The sequence below is a fragment of the Antechinus flavipes genome, chromosome 1 (genome assembly GCF_016432865.1).
Source record: "Antechinus flavipes isolate AdamAnt ecotype Samford, QLD, Australia chromosome 1, AdamAnt_v2, whole genome shotgun sequence".
NCBI classification, from domain to species: domain Eukaryota; kingdom Metazoa; phylum Chordata; class Mammalia; order Dasyuromorphia; family Dasyuridae; genus Antechinus; species Antechinus flavipes.
The window spans coordinates 706,658,817-706,677,647 of NC_067398.1; the positions used below are offsets into that span (position 1 = coordinate 706,658,817).

At 53.8% G+C, this 18,831-nt stretch overlaps 1 protein-coding gene across 1 annotated transcript; it reads left to right on the top strand.

Moving 5' to 3' along the window:
* The first annotated feature begins 2,636 nt into the window (after positions 1–2,636).
* On the top strand, positions 2,637–12,224 carry MLEC (malectin). The gene is made up of 5 exons (XM_051972950.1): positions 2,637–3,032; positions 9,138–9,316; positions 10,218–10,394; positions 10,481–10,538; positions 11,866–12,224. The coding sequence occupies exons 1-5, from the start codon at positions 2,777–2,779 to the stop codon at positions 12,093–12,095; spliced, it is 900 nt and encodes a 299-aa protein (XP_051828910.1). The 5' UTR covers positions 2,637–2,776; the 3' UTR covers positions 12,096–12,224.
* The last annotated feature ends 6,607 nt before the right edge of the window (positions 12,225–18,831 follow it).

Sequence of the window (18,831 nt, forward strand, 5' to 3'; positions counted from 1 at the left end):
TTGTCAAGAATCCCCTCTCACACCTACTCCCCCACTAAGGACATTCCACCTCCAGGACTTGGGGCCTTCAAAAAGAGACCTGTCCCTTCTTCCTTCTACTTTGATTGATTGAAGCCCCCTAGATACCTTCAAAGCAAGAGTGGATCATTATTTCAATAAAATGGGTTTCCTTTGTAATTCCATGCATTTTGTTAATCAACTAGTTTATATTAAGCACCTACTGCATACAGCCACTGATATACTGTGCTGGGGATATAAAGAACATTTTAAAAAAAGAAAAATCCCATTAATTTAAAAAACCTGCCAGAGGGGTCCAGGACACAGAAAGGTTAAAAAGTCCTGCCTTAAGACTTAGTGCAGATGCCAACTTCTTCTGGCAGCCTTTCCCGATTCCCCCCAAGGCTAGTGACTTCCCTCTTCAAAAAAAGCACTTTGCATTTATTTTGGATATTCCGGGTTTCCTGATCTGCAAACACATTGTGTCCCTTAGGGACAGTCTTTCTGGTAAGGAGGCTTGTGAGATAAACCATTGAACTCAGAATCCAGAAAACCTAAGCTCTATTTTTGCTTCAGCGGGTTACTAGCCCCGTGACCCTGAGCAAGTCATTTAACCACAATTTCCTCATCTTGTGGAAAGCGGATAATAATAGCTTTTTCCTCGTTGGATTGGTGTGAGAGCAAGCGGAGTAACATCTGTAGAGTGCTCTGGGAAGCCTACGGGGAGGTGCTCAGTCTTGAATAACTCTTGGACCCTCCAGGCCAGGAGCTTTTTATTTGGTTTGGATACTGGAGGTTTGCCATTTCCTTCTCTAGGTCATTTTACCAGAAGAGGAAACCGAGGCAGCCAGGTTGAGATGCATTGCTCAGGGTCACACAGCTTAGATCTGAGGTTAAATTTGAACTCGGGTCCTTCTGATTCTAGGCCCAGGCAGCGCTCTCTCACCAGGCCATGGATGTAGTTATGTGCTTGTCTAGAGGCTGGCACAATGCCTGGCCCCTAGGAGACACTTAGGTTCTTAATGACCAGGGACCACAGCGCGGATGTCAGAGGAGAGACTACGGAGAGGAGAGACAACAGGGCATGTCAGAGTTGGGAGGGAGCCTAGAATGTGGAACGTCTGAGCTGGGAGGTGACCTAGAACAGGGCATGTCAGAGCTGGGAGGGAGCCTAGAATGTGGAACGTCTGAGCTGGGAGGGAGCCTAGAATGTGGAACGTCTGAGCTGGGAGGGAGCCTAGAACAGGGGATGTCAGAGCTGGGAGGGAGCCTAGAATGTGGAACGTCTGAGCTCGGAGGGAGCCTAGAATGTGGAACGTCTGAGCTCGGAGGTGACCTAGAACAGGGCATGTCAGAGCTGGGAGGGAGCCTAAAACAGGGGATGTAGAGAGAACTTTAGGCAGAGAATGTTTGCACGTTTTCTCCCGAGTCGGATTTTTTGCTTCTCTGCTTAACCTCAGCGCATTAGGGCAGGATCGGGGACACAGGTGGTGCTTAATAAATGCCCGCGGCCTCACTTCGGCCGAACCCGAAAGCGCTGAAGCGTCTTGGCCAAGGTCAGCCAGGCCCAGGGGAGCCTCGCTCCCGTGACTTCGGAGCCATCATCAGCGGCCTCACGAGGAGCAGGAGCTGTGAAGGGAGGGGAGAGGCCGGCTCAGGAAGGCGCCCGGGAGGCTCCGGGAGAACCCGGTACCTTCTAACCTCCACAGTCTCCTCTGGGGAAACTGACTCCGCCCCGCCCCTCGGGAGGAAGAGGGGGTCGCGAGGGAAGGCGGAACCTGTTACCCAGGCAACGCGGTGGTGGAGCCTCCCTCTCTCCCTTCCCCTCCCAGCCACGCGTTTCCGCCGCGCTGGACCTCTCTGATTGGGCGGCCATCAGAAGGTACCAATCGACGCTCTCGCTCTCGTGGGGACCGGATGCTCCGAGGCCTGCGTGCCCGCCCCCTTTCATTCATTCCCGCCACCAGCGCTTGATCAGCTCCCACTACGCGCGGAGCCGTGGGCGGGGATTGGGAATCCTGGCTCTTCCCTCCCGACCCTCCACCTCAGCCGGGGTGCCGGCCCTCCCGGGGTGAGGGGAAAGATGCCACCCTGAAGTAGTTTCTCCTAGGAGAGGAACGGTGGCCCGCTTGGCCCATGCCGGGAAACTCTCGCGCCGGCCGGGCCCACAGTCACGTCCCCTTAGGAGGCTGACGTCCCTGGAGGTGGAGGCCAAGAACCCATTTGTCGGCATCCGGGGTGGAGGGTGGGAGGTAATGGAAGAGAGGATGGCAACCGGAAGTGCTGGCGACGTGTCCGCGTGCCCCCCCTCCCGGTCGCTCAGCCCTCCCTCCCCTTTTTTCCATTGGGCGGTGGGCTACCCTCTGAGGGCGCCCCGGCCACCACTTCCGTATCCCCTCCCCAACCGCTCCAACCGAACTCCCTCCCTGCGCGTTCCCCCTCGAGCCTCGCGGTTGGGCTGGCGCCCAGGGATGGCCACGCCCCCTGCCCGCGCCGCGGCCAATGGGGTGGCGGCTCCCGGCGGGGGCCGTGGGTAATTAATGAGCGTCGGGCGCTGATTGGCTACCGGCGGCGGCCGGGGCCGGGTTCGGTTGTGCCCGAGGTGGAGGTAGGAGACGGAGACTGAGACGGAGGCGGCGGCGGCGGCGAGCGGGGAAGCAAGTGAGGGAGCGAGCGCGACATGTCCCCGGCGGCCGCGGCCCTGGCGGCGGGCGGAGCCGGGCGCTGCTGAGGAGCCGAGCCCCTTGCGGCGGGAGGAGCCGGGCCGGGGCCGCCCGCGATGCTGCTGGGCGCCGGCGCCGGGGCGGGGGCGGCGCTGCCGCTGCTGCTGCTGCCGCTGCTGACGACGGTGCTGCCCCCGCTGCCCCTACTGCTCCTGCTGGGCCTCGGCGGCGCCGTCCCCGGAGCGGTCGCAGTCGCGGGGCTCGGGCTGCCCGAGAGCGTCATCTGGGCCATCAACGCGGGCGGCGAGGCGCATGTGGACGTGCACGGGATCCACTTCCGCAAGGACCCTCTGGAGGGCCGGGTGGGCCGAGGTGAGGCTGCTGGCCGGGCCGCGCCGCCCGCCGCCACGTGCGCCCCGCCCCCAGGACTCAGTTTCTCCTGCCCCTCCGTCCGCCCGGCCTCAGTTTCTCCAACTGTAAGAGCGTGGGGCTGCAGCAAAGGGGGCCAAAGGTCCCTTCCCTCCGTCCCCCGGGTGACATCAGTCAAGGAAGCGGGGCCCCTCCACACCGGATTCCAGCTTTGGAGGTCGGGGTGGGCGTGGGAGCACGCTCGGGCTTGGGGGTGCGGGAAGGGGAGCACTAGGGTCTTTAGCGAACAGTCTGGAGCTCCAGGTGACCCTCCCCCCAACCTCTCCGTCTTACAGTGGAGAGAAACCGAGGCCCGGACGGAGAGACTTTGCAGGGCAACCAGACCCTGGGGGACCCCGATGTGGGTGAGGCCTGGCTGGGACCCTGGTCCAGGGCGAGTGGGAGCCTCGGTCAGGTGCGGCCTTGGGGGAGGAGGAAGTGGTTGGATAAATGCAGAATGTGATGTGAGTGGCCTGAGAGTGCGGGCAGCCGGGCGCCAAGCGGTCCCCTCACCTGCAGAGGCGCCACCTGCCCAGGTGGCCAAGGCGGGTTCCTGGCCGAGTCTGGCCGGGCATCGTGTTTGAGCCTCTGGTTCCTCTGGTGCCTGCCCTCTCCTGGGGGTAGGAACAGCCCGGAAGGATCCAGAAGCCCTAGAACAGCCGCTGGGTGAGACCGGGTCTTAGGTTGTTGCAGGACGCTTGTGGCTGGCAGAGGTGGAAGCCGGAGTGGTTAGTTCACCCTCGAGAAAGTAAGGAGGCGGCCATTGGGGGCCCCCAGGTGTCCAGGGAGTCGGTTGTTCCTGCCTGTCCCCTGCCCTTCGGGGGCTCTGCCAGAGGGATGCACGTGGGCTGTCTGACCCCTCCTCAGCCCCAGGGCAGGGATCTGGAAGGTGGGGAGCCAGAATTGCTAAGGGAAGAGGAAGCCCACAGTTAGTGGCTCACGGTCTCTTGCAGGAAGTTGGTTATTGTGGAGGCCATTAGAGGAGGCCTGTGGAGGTCCCTGTCGGCTGAATTGCCACTCCAGACTTTGGCCCCACCATGGCAACTCCTGGCTGTGGGGCCACCCCCTTTGGCTGCTTTCCCAGCCTCCATAAACCGAAGTCTTCAGTGGGGGAGTAGGGGAGCCACATTCCTTAACCTGGGTCTTGGGAGACGGCGTCTCCCCGCTGGGCCAGGTCTTTGTAATCCTTGTCTTGGCCCTGGGGTTGGAGCTGAGGTGGGTCAAGGCCTCCTTGTGCCCTTCTTTGCAGGGTGATTGTTTGCTTTTTGTTCCTTTTCCCCCTCCCTCCCAAATGTGTTGGCAGCTCATCTTGGAAGGAGAGGGGAGTGCCAGGTGTTGAGAGAGTGAGTCTGCTGAAGCAGAACCGGTGCGGAGACCCGGGGCTGAAAGCTGCTCCTGTACTTTCCCTTTTCTCTGGGTGAATGTTTTCTGTGCGCTGTCTACTGTTCTAGACCGAGCTCCAGGGCCGAGACCCAGTTTGCCTTGCAAAATGTCTGATGCCTAGTAGGTGCTTCATAAGGATGAGTTTCCCCATCTTTGACAATTTTTTTGGTCATAAATAGATTCTCCATTTCTCTACTTGGGGTGTTCTTGGCAAAGATACCGGAGGAGTTTGCCATTTCCTTCTCGGGCTCATTTGACAGATGAGGAAGCTGAGGCGATCTGGGTGAAGTGACTTGCCCAGGATCACACAGCTAGTAACGTCTGGGGATCTGAACTCAGATCTTCCTGAGCCTGAGCTTGGTGCTCTACCTTGGCGCATCACAGCTGCCCTGTTCATAAAATCAATCCTTTGCCTTTGCCCCACTGAGAGAAGCACTTGAAAGAAACTACCTGAAAGAGCTTTTTTAACTGTAAACGAAAGGGGTTATTAAGAAATCCTTGCTTCACATTGCTTTCACCCATTAAAATAAAAGCTTTGTTGCTTATTTCTCACTTGATATTGTTTCTGACTCCCTCTGAAGAAAATAGTGGCTGCCTCCTTTTTTAAGCACCTTAAGTTGTGCGAAGAGCTTTCTTCCCAATAACTGTGAGGTAGATTGCGCAGCTCATATTGTCCCCATTTTAGAGATGAGGAAATAGAGACTCGGATTTGACTCACGATCACAGAGATGCAATGCAAACCTGGCTCTCTGACCTTCAAGGCTAGGGCATTATGCCCCAAGCCCTGCTGCCTCTCCAATGGAGTTTCATTCTGTAGCAGTCCGAGCAGCATTTGCCTTCCAGGGAGCCAGCAGGATTTATTAATTTTCTACTGTCCCAGTAAAATACAGGCTCTCCTCTACCACTTAAAGCCGGATCTTGCAAGTATACATATTTAATGAATATTTCATTGAGTTCCTAGTTCCCCATAGAGGGATCTGCGTCTCCCATGCTCCCAGCAGAAGCGTTTGTGACTGTGACTGACTAGGCCCCAGACACCATTGCTCTGCAAAATGTTCTTCCTCGTCCTTTGCTTCCCTCAGCAGACCCCGCTGCTTGGGATTCCTCATCCTTTGCTTCCCCTCAGCAGACCCTACTGCTTGGGATTTCAATCCTGGCCTCCTCTTGACTTTCCCCGTGAGCCCTGCCTAGGAAGGTCACCAAACTTTGCTTTATGTAGGGTGGCTGCTCCTAACCAGCAGCATGATCCTGGACAAGCCTCAATAGTGGTCTTGCATTTTAGAGACTTGCATCTTTTTCAGTAGTAGGCCACATTGTTAACGATTATGACTTAATTGATCTGCCCGCTACCAGCTGGTACTAGGTTACCCGGCGGTAACAGCAGGTAGAGATGGTTAGGTCTTCCCAAGTTGCTAGTTTGTGTCTGTTAGCCAAGTTAATAAAACCGTCTCGTGTTAGAATCTTGGGAAGGCCGTATCCCACCCTGGGAGAAACCTTGAGGCCAGCTATACTGTTCTAATTCGGAGGTTCTGTAATGTTTACTAAGAATTCCCCTCTCTTCCCCACTTCCAATTCAGAAGAGACAGAGTCAGAGATCTCTGCCTGGTGACCTTTTTACTTGGATTTCAGTGACATGTGCCAGATGCCCATGGAGATGACAGCTACTTGGCAGTCCAGGCCTGTATAAGATCACTGGCCCTAGCTAGCGGTCATTAAGTTCTTTCTGTGTGCCAGGCACTGTGCTAAGCCCTGGACGTACAAAGAAACCAGGCCCAAAGCTCATTCTGCCGAGGGTAACGACATGCAAAAAACGCGGTACCTGCCCCATAGGGCATAAAACGGAAGTGGTCCCGGGTGAGAAAGCCCTGGCCTGACCGGCCAGAGCCCCCAGCAGTTGGAGGGGAGGAACTAGTGGCCCTCTGGTTTATTGAAGCGGATTTGTTCCCGAGCTCTCCTTGTGGAGATTTCCTGACAAAGAACTTTGGTTATCCGGCCTGTTCACCGGGTTTAAAAAGATTCTCTCATGATTTCACTGGAAACTGCCTTCATTGTAACTAGAGAAGTGTGAGGAACGATGGAAGCCCATTCTAAAGGGAGGTGGAGCCGAGGGAGCGGGCTGTTGTTCAGGGATGTAGATTGGAGTCCAGTTTCCTAGCTTGGGCCAAACCATGGCACCAAGTTGAATCTCGGTTTCTGACACTGTACAGTGAGATGGTGGGTTTTGTAAGGTTCTTGAGCAGGGTTATACTCCCCTCCCATACTGGCTGCCCTAAACTATGGGTCATGACCCTATATGGGGTCTTGTAACTGAATGTGGGGATCCCACATTCAATAAATGATTTGTATGCTGATTTTGTATAGGTACATATCTATAGGCGTGTGAAAATTTCTTGGGTGAAAAGGGACTACTTGCTAGTGGGAAAAGTTTAAGAAGCCCTGCTATATAATAGTACTTGCTTTCTATGGAGACCATGTGCTAAGGGCAGGAGGTAGACTTTAAAAAACGCATCCTAGGGACCCCTCACTCTTGCCTAGGAAACCTGAAAGATCTAAATCAATAAGTAGAGTCCTGGCCCCATCCCCTTTCCCTTAGCTGTTAAGGCTGTATTATGCCCACATCAGCAGTCTGCTGACCACACCATTCACTGTACTTAAGTGGAAGAAAAAAAGCTCTTCTCGCGGCTATATCTTTCCGGGCCTTGTACAAATTAAACTTTCCATGTGGCCAATCCCCTGAGAAAATCGCTTGGGTTATTGGGGGGGAGGGGGATGTTCTAAAAGGCAATTCCAGGATGGGGGGTGGGAGTGGGTGTCTGAGTCTTGACTTTGTTCCCTGTGCAGCTTTGCCACAGATTACATTTCTTTTTCCATTCTTAATATGAAAAAGATCACCGCAGACCAGCCCTTTTCTGTACATGCTAATAAATGAAAGCTGGCTACAGCTCTGAACTTGGAGGGGCTGTTAAAGGGAGGCAGCTGCGGCAACATTTGAAGACAATTGGCAGAATCTTGGTTTCGAGTTTTGTGCAATGAGACATGGGCTGCTCTCCCCCTCCCTCCTTCCCCATCTTTGGAGGAAAGCTGGTCACCCCATCAGCCCCTTAGTATCATTATGTTAACTCGGCCTTCTTTGTGGAGGTGGGTTTTGTTTTGCTTCAGAAGGAAAGGGGGGAGGAGGAGGTAATAGTTAAGGAACGCCTGAGTGCACTTCGCTTCCTGTTGCTGGTGCTTTGGGTGGGCTGGCTGGCAGGAACCGTTAGTGTGTCATGTCCTAATCTTGAGAGCTTTCATTCTTTTCCAACTTGGCTTTTTTTCTAACTCCCTCTTACTTGTGTTGTCCCCCTTGGTTTGGAGGGGCTTAGAGGGTACTATGGACCTGAATTATGTTTTGTGTTTCCTGTTGAAGCTTTTGAAGGAGGACAAAAATTTTACACTAAGTGGGATGGAGTCAGCACTACATTAAGAGTTTGAGGCATTCATGAGCCCGAAGGGCAGGAAGGTACCCAGAAACAAGCATTTTGGGGGGCACTTCCCAGGTATCCGGCACTGCTTCAAGAATCGAGAAGATTCTGCCCTCAGGAGTCATGTTGTAGCTAAAGTTCTCCTGAAGGGTGGGGGAAATAGAACATTTACAAATGAATAAATATGCAGTGATTTGGGCACACTCACACCCAGAATAGCCCAGAAAGGCCTCTTGGAGATAGCACTTGGCCTGAGCCAAGTCTCAGAGAATTTTGGCAGCTGATTCTGCCCCCTCTAGGGAAAGGGGATCTTGAGAGAGAAAGTTGACATTTTAGTATCTAGATTTAGGTGTAGACACCGATGAGTTTCCCAAACCAAACATGGGAAGAAGCTATCTTTGAAGTGAGACAGATCACTGCCTTGGCTATGGTCATCCCCCTGTTTCTGGTGTGTGACTTGTTTTCTCTGTCTCTTGCTAACTGATCCTCTGTGTTTAGGCTGTGAGGTAGTTGAAAAGTTAATCTGAAGGGTGTGTGTGTGTGTGTGTGTATGTGTGTTTTGAATTTTAAACAATTGTGAGTTTTGGTCACTCTTAGAAACCTTTATAAAAAGATAGCAATTACTGTATTTCTTAGAACCCTAACTCAGTTTACCTACGTTGGAGCCTTTTAATGGAAATTGAGGAAACCAGTTGAGAAAACGAGCATTTTATCTGTCTCTGTGGCAGTTCTGGCTGACTCTCGCAACCTGTTTGTTTTAGATTGTACTTTTTTGGATGCTAAAGAACATTCTCTGAGCTCAGTCATCTTTTGTCTGTCTGCTATAGAATTCCCTGCTGTCTCCCTTGTTTGCAAGGTTTCTCTGAAGCTGGCCCTCCCAGGGAGATGGGCAGCTGCAGGCTGGGTAGTGCCCTCTTTGAATAATGAGTTTGTGTTTGTTCAGAAACCACTGTTTGTTGGCCTGAAGCTATGGGAAGAGGTGCTTTTAGTCCCCAGTTTTTCCCAAGCTCCCGTGTTCGCTGTAGGGCTTGCTGGGATCGACGGTGTCAGATTTCCGGAAGGGTCTGTTTTCCTGGTAGACTGAGAACAGGTAGCAGCAGCCTGAGCCAGGTGTAGCCAGGTGTCCCTCCCTGCCGTTCCCCCCACCAGGAGGCCCCCTCGGCGCCGTTCCCACCCAGGGCGTGTATCTGGCCCTCCCTCATGGAGCCCACGCTTTGTTTCCTAGCCTCAGACTACGGGATGAAGCTGCCCATCCTTCGTGCCAACCCCGAGGACCAGATTCTCTATCAGACGGAGCGCTACAACGAGGAGACCTTTGGTTATGAGGTGCCCATCAAAGAGGAGGGGGATTACGTGCTGGTCTTGAAGTTCGCCGAGGTCTATTTTGCACAATCCCAGCAGAAGGTGAGGGGGGGCCGTGAGGCAAACGTTGGGGAGAAGGGGGAGCGGGTGGATACTGAAGGAGGTCACTGCCATCCCCAGCCTCCCTTGGGTACTGTGAGCTCTGCTTCACATGGCAGTGGTCAAGGCTTTCCTAGCCCTTTAGCCAGCCAGCCTTCACTTGTCCTGATTACCTTTCTGAACCTCATTTTTTCCCCCTTGTCTCTGCTGGTAGATTTGCGTATCTCAGATACTGATAGTGTGTTGGCCTAAATGGCCTGTTCCGTGAGTCTGGTGGCACTTCTTGACTGTGCCCATGGACAGTGAGGAAGTCGGGGGGAGGGTGCCCTTTTCATGGGGCTTCCTTGCATTTCCCTAGCACAAGGGCTTGAGCCATCTCCGGCCGTTTTTGTGTCCTTGTTGAACTGATTTTGTGATTGAAACTGTCTGGCCTCCGTTGATCTATGGGCTTCCTGGGACCAGGATATTTACTCTTTGGTTCCCATGAACTAGTGGTTCTGACCTTTATACAAATCACTCTGTCTCCCCACCACACAGCCACAATATGTCTGCAGCTCCCCTATCCCGTGCCTCTCCGCATGCCTTTGTGCAGGTTGCCCCTCCAGTCTGACCCCATAATTTCTGCCTTTGAGAATCTGCGGAGTCCCTAAAATTCAACCTGGATGCTCCATTTTATGGGAAGCCCTTCCTGATTTTCCCAGCTGTTAGTGCTTCCTTTCTCCTCGGTTACCCCATTATATACATATCTGCATTGGATCTCCTATGGGGCATGAGGTCCTTGAAGGCAGGGGATTTTTTAAAAAACAGTTTTGATTTCATCTCCCAAACACCTCGCATTGTGCCTTGTCCATTGAGAAGCTGGTGGGTGCTGACTGAATCGAATTTTCCTTTCCTGACCCTGAAGGTGTTTGATGTACGCTTAAACGGTCACGTGGTCGTGAAGGACCTGGACATCTTTGACCGGGTCGGTCACAGCACGGCCCATGATGAAATCATCCCTATTAGCATCAAAAAGGGAAAGCTGAGTGTCCAGGGGGAAGTGTCCACCTTCACGGGGAAGCTCCACATCGAGTTTGTCAAGGTAACGACTTCGGCCTTGTGGCTGGGTGGGTGGTGGGGAGTGCCACGGCCCAGGCGAACGTGACGGATTCTTTTCCCGCCTTGTAGGGGTACTACGACAATCCCAAAGTCTGTGCACTATATATCATGGCTGGGACCATAGATGGTGAGTAACGTTTTTATTGGCATTTGGTGGCATTGTGGGCATGGCTACTGGCACTTGGAGATTGCTGGGAATAAGGATGGGGCTAGTCAGTTGGCTCAGTCTTGGCAGGAAGCAAAATTCTGAGAACCAGCCCCGAAGCTACTTAGCGGGATCGTACACTGGGCATCGGAAGAGAGTCCGGAGAAGAGTACAGGCCCTCAGGGAGAAATTCGACTCTGGGGGCCACCAGCGCCTGAGAAGCTGGTGGCAGGTTCCCGGGGCACTGTTCCTCCATTACATCAAGCAGCTGCCCTCGGCCCGGGACTGGGCACTTGAGTCCTGGAGCTGCTAAAGGATGGGCTGGGCCCGGCCCGGAGCTTCTGTCTTTGAGTTGCTTGGCCTTCTAAGTGGAAGGCAAAGTATTTCCTTCCCTTACTTTGCATTAATCTCATTGTCAGATCCCAGAAAATCTACCCTTGGGAGAACTATAGTGCTTCCTTCCTTCCTGTCTCCTACCCAACCTTCGTCCTTCGCTGAGCTCCCCCGGGCCCACGGTACCAGCACATGAAAGAGCTCTGGCTCGGGGTCACGTCATACTGCCCTTGGTGCTTCCCCATTTATTAGCTTTTTCTAGGGACGCAGGGAGGCCTGTCAAACAGTGGAGGTCCTCCCGCCTTCCAACCAACCTGCCTCCACCAGAACATCTTTCATTACTGTCTGCTAACTAGAAATTGCCGAGCCGGGAGGAAGGGCCCGGCACCTATGAAACCTCTCGGTGTCCCTGGCATCCGGCCCCGGGTGCGTTTTCCCTTTTGGGGTTCTGAGGTTCACAGCTGCCCGCCTCCCAGGCTACCTTGTGTCTCCCCCTGCCCCTCATCCCCTTCCACTTGCACTTGCCATCCAACTTGTCCCTCTCTCAAGTGTTGGGATGGAGGGGCCTGAGGACAGACAGGAATCATGTCTGTAGCAAGGCTGCTCCCCTTCTGAGAGGGCTGGATTTCTTGCTGGGAAGAAGCAAGCTGACATCTCAGGGGTTCAGTGAGGAAAGAGGGTGCAATGCGGGCCCAGCTGGTGGGTAGAACTCCCCCACAACGGGCAGCGAGGCAGCTGCTGCGGAGCCACCCTGGCAGGCATTTGGAGTCTGGGTGAGGAGGGGCTGCCAGTCACCAGACCATACACACGTGGGGGTCCTTGTGGGAGAAGAGGCTAAAGTCTCGGGTGAAGGGCGGGCAGGAGCCATGCCTAGGGTGCCAGCCGGCCGAGAAACCCCCCCGAGCCTGCTGCCCATGCCCTGTGCCCAGGGTGCTTCTTCGCTGGGCATAGCAGTTACTCTTGTGTCTGTCCTCAGAGGTGCCAAAGCTGCAGCCTCACCCAGGCCTGGAGAAGAAGGAGGAAGAGGAGGAGGAAGAAGAGTACGAAGAAGGTTCCAACGCCAAGAGGCAGGCCAGCAAGAACCGGGTCCAGTCGGGCCCCCGGACTCCCAACCCGTACGCCTCGGACAACAGCAGCCTCATGTTTCCCATTCTCGTGGCCTTCGGCGTCTTCATTCCGACCCTCTTCTGCCTCTGTCGGCTGTGAGGACGCAAGGCCATCGGGGGGGGGGGAGAAGGGAGGACAGAGGAGACCGAACTTGATCGGGTTTGGTTTCTTGATGTTTTTCACAATTTATTAACAAAAAGTTTTTTAAAGAGGCAGAACGAGGAGAGAGTGGCCTTGCCCGGCCCGGCTCTGGGGCGGCCTCATTTCACTCCCCTCGCTTTCTCCGTGGCTGGCATCCGGTGGCTGCCTTCCTCTCCAGGGTACTTGGGGTGAAATCGGACCCTTCCCAGCTAAGGAGCCTGAGGCTGATCCCCGGGACTCCGATCGGTGTCCCTCGGGACAGGGCTTGGGCCCAGAGCACAAATACTGTTCCCTTTTAAGACGGAATCTTAGGAGAAGCAGGGATGGAGAAGAGGGCTGAGAGAGACCATCGCTGGGAAGGAGGCGCGGGCCCGGGCCCAAGGAGGTTTGGCGTAGGGTCCGGGGTGGGGGAGCCGGCCCGAGGCCTGATGGGAGCCCCATGGGCTGGTCTCCAAATGAAAGTTCTGTCTTAAAATGTGCAAACCATAAGGTGGGACTCCCTGACCAGCGAGGGCAGCTGGCCAGGGAACCAGAGCAGCAGCTTTACCTCCTGTCCTGAAACTGCCTTTTTGGCTTTTGTCACACAAAATACATTTTGCTTTTAGTGCCTGTCGGGGACTTGATTTTGCTTTCCCTCCCCCCTCCTTTATGCTACTCACTTGACATTTCTTCCCTTCTCCGCCTCTTCGTGGGGAGGGTCTCCTCGAGGAGTCACGGGCTCTTGTTCTGGTACTCATGGGAATGACCCCTCTGTAGACTCCTGGGGGCCACCCAAGACTTCACTTGTCTAAAAGCCCATCTGGACTTGAAGCTGAAGACGGTTTGTCAGTCGAGACCTCGGCCCCCGCTCGATGCCTCCCGTTTGGGCCCAGCCAGGCCTCCCTGGTTCTGGAAGCCGCCGCCTCTTCCTGGGAGCGGTGGGCCCTGTGGTCTCTAGCTTACGAGGGCCATTTGGCACTCACTACCTCCCGCAGGGGTGTGCGTCATGTGGTTCTGTACCCAAGGGCCAGGATTGTACAACCAATTACTTCCTGATAATTGACCTAGAGCTGCCCCCGAGATGCTTAACTGCCTGGCTGTACCTTTGATGTGACCCGGGCCCTCGCAGCAGAGCCGCTGGGGCTTCTGACGGGTCCGCCGGCTCTCCCCTTCTGCTCTCGTCATCTGCCCCCTGCCCTGCCCGACAGCAATAATGTGGCCATCCTCAGGGGCAGCGCCTGGAAGCGTTCCAATTCCCTGGAATCCTGGCAGCCTTCTAGTCCATCTTTCTATTCACGTTTTACTTCCTCTGCAGTGTTCTGATCTCCGGGAAATAGAGGACCTTTGTCGGACTTCCCTCACCCGCCTCAGTCACAGTGGGCCGAGGCGGGGCCCAGCCAGGCTCAGGGAGGGCGCCCTAAAGCCCCAGGCCCTGTCCCCCAGCATGTGGAAATCCCAGTCGGTGACCGAGTTGCCCATAGATCACCTCGCCAGCCTCATACTCAGAGATGGCACTGGGGCAGCAGAGCGCTCAGAAGCTCCAGTGGCAAGACCCTTGTGGGCTTTCTTCTAACGGGCTCCGGTCGCTTGAATTGCCCTTAAGCCCTCCCAGCTGCCCAGTGCTGTCAGCTACTCCCTCTGGGTCATGGTCACCAATAACCTTGGGCTGCTTCTAATCAGGAGAGGAGGCCTGGAGACTTGCATTTGGCCTTGTTTTGTTTCTTGATCAGCAAGATTTCCTTCCCTCCCCCAAGAGAGGGGTAGCTTGACTCCTTTGGCCCTTTTTGCAGTCCTGGGTCCTGTGACCATTTTGTAACGGTACTCTTCCCCCTCAATCCCCCCCACAAGGTTTGGCCTTTTCTCCTTGAGCTGGGCAGGAGAAAATTTTCCTTTATAGCTGTGCTCAAAGAAAGGAACACCTTTCCATGGTCTTAACGAGTCTGAAGGGGAAGCAAGGGCACAGAGAATGATGTGGGTGGGGATGGGGGGGAGGATCCCCTTGGGCCTAGGGTTCCCTAGGCAGGAGTTCCCCACTTTGTCCAGGCCTGGCTCTAGCTGGCCCAGAAAGCCCTCGGCTTCTCCAATGCCTGCTACCCTAACAGACATAGGTACATGGGGATGAGGGCTCTTTATTTTTTATTTTTTTGTATTATGTATATTAGAATTTACTCGAGTGTGGGCCTCCTGCTTCCTGTATTGGGTCCCCTCTTACACTTTGAGCCAGTGCTGAAATTGCCCCCAGCTGTTGTCCAGGAGACACCTGAGGCCCTGGGGCTCATCTTATTCCTAAACTCCCCCTTCTGTTCCCCTCACCTCAGCTCACCTAAGGCAGGAGAACCCCAGCCAGCATCGGCTCCTCCGGCTGGGCACTCTGGGCCTCTCCCCGGGCATAAAAGCTTGGCAAAGCTGAGGCTGATCAGCTGGTTCTAATGGGAGCGTAGGGGCCGACAGATCAGGTTCTGCTCTGGGCTTCAGGCAGGCTAAACGGCAGCCCTGGGCCAGAGCAATAGATGGCTTCTCTAACGAACAAAAATGTCCTTTTCCCATGGTTCTGGTTGGGGCGGGGAAACTACTGGGGGGGTCCTGGTTTGGCATTCTGGTGGCTTGGCTAGGTTTTTCCTTAAATTGCTATTGGCCATTATCATTGGGATTGCTGTTGAGTGTCCGTGACTAGTAAATCCCCCTCAGTTAAAGAGTCTCCAGACTTGTTCTCTCCCACGGAGGGCGGGGGCTTAAGCCTGGCTTTGATTTGGGGCCTGTTGTGGGTTACCTTCGGCTCCCTTTCTCCTCTCTGGGCAGTGCCTGGGAACTCGTTAGATGTTTGGGTTTTTCTTAAATTTGCAGTTTGATTTCCCAAGTTTTTGGAGAAGCTTCTGTTTTAAGGGATTTCTCCTTTCCTTCTCTCTTCAGTCCATCGACTGGGAAAGTCCGGGTGTCTCACAGTCTCAGCCAAACTTCACAAGCACTGGCAGTATTTTCAATTGCCCAGCTCTTAATATAAATTTTTCTCAAAACCTACTCACCTTGGGGAGTCCAGGGAAGGAATCGGCAGGTTTTTGGTCCTTAAGGAGGCGGCAGAGTCGGTCCCTGGGGGACTGGGGAGGGCCCCAGTCAGCACAGTGCCTTTCTTACTCTCTTTTCTCTGTGTCTCTCTGACCTCTTTTTGTTTTTAAGCTGTTTTGAGCCTTGGTAGACTCTCTAGATTCAGGTCTGGGCCAGGGGCTATCCCTTCCTGCATGTCCCTCACACACCCTATTCCCCTGCAATAAAAAGAGATCTGTTTGATGTCCTAAAGGTGCCCAGTTGAGTCGTGGTGCCTGGATGGCCAAAGTGGTGGAGCTGCCGCCTTTAGATTTCCCCTTGCCAAGACCCAGAGGGACTCGGAAAGGGAAACTTTAAAATATGAAAAAACATCCCAGTTCTTTGGGGAAGATCCAGTAGGAGCGGCCTCCCCCGTTCTGGATAGCCAGCTGAGGGCTGGGGCCGCATCCCCTGCCAGAGCCCGGTGGAATATGAGAAGCGGAGAGGTTTCCCTCCTCCTATGGAAGGGTGGGAATGAGACTCAAACAGCTGAGAAGCCTCCTCATCTCTCCCCAGGTGGAGGGCCTTCTCTGGGACAGGGAGGCCAGGAGCTCTCCTTTGTAATGGTTCTCCAGCAGCTGGAGGGGTTTGCCAGTAGGGCCCAGGATGTGCTTGGTGACCTTCCCATGGGCTGCCGCTGTGGCCAGAGTTAGTGGCCCAGGTGGACTGGAGCTGGAGAACCCGAGGGCAGCTGAGTTGACAGGAACAGAGCAGGCATGGAGTTTACACTTTGTATTGGGGTGAGCGGTTCTGGTGGCAGAGATGTGTGTATGTGGGAGGTTCTCTCCCAGCTTCCTCATCAGAGCCTACAGCTGGGATCAGGGGCAGCTCCTCGGGCTTCAGGCTTCCCCTCCAGAAAGGCCTGGCTGCTCGGCCATAGCAGGCTCCGTGTGTGGATAGGCCGGGGTGGGGTCCCAAGGTGAAGTCGGTGTTAAGGAAGCCTGGGGTACCTCTTCTCTTTTCCCTGGGGTGCTTGTGATCTAGGGAATGAAAAGAAATTTGACTCTGGATCCATCTCTTCCTCGGCCTGGGGCTCTCGCCTCTGTGAGTGGGTCCTAAGCTAGCCAGGAATGGCTTTTTCCCAGCTCCAGCTGAGGGCCTGCTTCATATGTGGTTCTCGGGCTGTCGGTGGGCCCTGGGAGCCCTTATAGGTCTCTTGGGCCTTCCGTTCCCATCTGGGTCTGCAGCCCCAACCTGGGCATCTGCACAATTGGGGTGGGACGGGGGCTTGCGAATCTGGGTGGCTTGGCTGGGGGGTGGGGCTGGGGGTCAGCGTTCTTTTCATTCTGAGTTGTTTCCATCCGTCCTTTTGTCTTTCCTTCCCTTGCCCCCAAATCAGGATGTTTTTCACTGTCCATTGCTTTGTGTTTTAATAAACAATTTGCAGTGATACTACTTTGTGTTGGGATTGAATTTGGGTGTGACCAGGGATGGGAGGAGCCTCGAGGGCTGACCAGCTGTTTTAAGGTCAGCAAATCAGGCTTCAGTTTGGAACGCACCTGGGCATTTTGAATGGGCTAGGGATCTTCATGTGGCTTGCGTGGTCTCTCTTTGTGTCTCTGTCTCTCACTCTCAAATTTTTCTTTCCAGGATGTGTGGTTGAAGAAAATATTCTGTAATACTCTGCCTGGCAGTTTTAACCAGCAGCGTGTTCAAGGAAAATAAAACAAAATTATATTGTCACCAGTGTCCAGCTTTGCTTTGTAAGCACGTGCAGTCTCGTGACCTTAACAGCTCATGCTCTTAGGGGTTGTAAGTATTAACCCCATTTTACAGCTGCAGAGATAGCAGCACAACCCTGAGGTTGGTCCTGTCCTGAGCTAAAGGCCTGGACTTTCTGGCTGCATCCTCAGGGAGCCAAGGGCCTCTGCAAGGCCATGGAGTTGGGCTGGGGAACTCTTGTCTCCCTGAACTGTGGCATGTAACGGGAGCCTCTCCAGCCCAGTTTTTTTTTTTTTTCTTTCAGTAGAATTAAAATGTGGGGATTAAACTTGATGCCTCTTCCACTTTAAATTTGAGATTCCTGGGAAATCTAGGCCCTTCTAACTTCTTCCCCAGAACATTTTGTCTGGTTTTGATGGGCCGGCAGTAACAGTTAACTGTGGCTCTGTTGGATTCGTCCCTCACAGGGCCGGCTCTGCAGCAACTTCAGAGAGCCATTGCTTTTTTCTCTCTGTAATTTGGAGGCTCAAAGGGGAAGAGATATTTTTAGAGAAGAGGGGCTGAGGCTCCCCCATGTATCTGAGTGTTCTGGCTCTCCTTGGCCCCAGGGATCAGGGAGAGGAAGGAGACAATGCCCAGAGAAGGGCCTTCTCAGCTCCAGGAATTGTTGCCTGCCCCAACATCAGATGGGACTGAAACCAGAATTGCAAAAAAGGAAAAAATGTCAAGGCGTATTCTGGTTGCGATGGCCATGGGGAGCTTTTGGGCTGAGTGCCTGCCCAGGGCCAGGCCCACATGAGACTGTAGATCCTAATCTTGCTGCAAAGGAAACTGGGTTCCCGGTTTGGGTAAGACTGCTTATCTCGAATGGGGACAATTTTTAAGCATTACCTCACCCCATTTGGGCCATAGTGAAGGAAGCTGGCCTTTTTTGTTGTAAGGTCTCTGGGGACCACGGGGGAAAAAACAAGGCTGGGGGTGGGGGAGAGTCCACAGCAAGAGAAGCCATGGGTTTCATGTCAAATGACCTGAGTTCAAATCCTAACTAATTTTCCTTTTCTAGGCCTTAGATTTCTCTAAAATGAGAGGATGAGATTAGAATGCCAAGAAGAAACAGACTAGCAGGGATTTGGCAAAGTCCCAGAATTAGGATTTGAACCCAGCTCCTTGGACTTGAGCCAGGATAGGAAGGGAGTGGAGGCATCTAGTCCGAGGAGTTCACGTGCTTAGGACTAGGCACTCCTCTTGTTCTGTGCCAGCCCAAGGTCATGAGAACTAGCACCAAGTTGATGGGGCCTCGTATTTTTGGCTTTTCGTGAAGTTACTTTAAAAGTTTCCAAACTGCCTTGCCTCCTCTGCCTTGCTCAAGGCCTCTCCTGGGAGTCCTCCTGATGTAGCTGTTGCTTCCTCAGGGCCGATACAAGGACAGTCAGTATTTCCTGTTCACATCAACCTAGGCTTTTTCCCTTTGCTCCTCTCTGTTTTCAAAACACAAAGATGCTCGACTTCAGCCCACTCTTTCCCAGCACTCCTGCCAATTACCTACTCCCTGAGGGCAAGTTTTAGACCCTCCTAACACGTTTCTATAAAGGAAGGCTGCTTTCCCTGGCTTCGTCTCAGGTCCACCTTTCCCAGGACACTCTATTCCCAGGACCCCCTGATATTATGAGCCTCGGTTTATCTTGTTTGTCCATAGTTGTTTGCAGGTCTCCGCATTCCCACCCCCTTAGAATACAGATTCCTTGAGGACAGGAGCCTTTCTTTGATCCCCCGTATTTAGTACAGTTTTTGGCACATAGTAGGTAGATACTTCAACAAATGCTTATTGACTTAGATTGTAGGAATGCCCAGCTAAGGCCTTTGCAAGGAAATAGAGCCAGCCAGTTACAATGAGGCTGCTTTGGTGGTCGTGTGAAGGAAGAGACTTCTGGTATGGTGGGCTAGCAAGGCCAAAAAAAAAAAAAAAAAAGCC

What these genes read in the sequence shown, in the direction of transcription:
- MLEC (XM_051972950.1), top strand. Translation starts at nt 2,777, where the DNA reads ATGCTGCTGGGCGCCGGCGCCGGGGCGGGGGCGGCGCTGCCGCTGCTG. An exon ending in GGAGGGCCGGGTGGGCCGAG is followed by an intron (nt 3,033 to 9,137) that starts GTGAGGCTGCTG and finishes TTTGTTTCCTAG; the next exon opens with CCTCAGACTACGGGATGAAG. An exon ending in TCCACATCGAGTTTGTCAAG is followed by an intron (nt 10,395 to 10,480) that starts GTAACGACTTCG and finishes CCCGCCTTGTAG; the next exon opens with GGGTACTACGACAATCCCAA.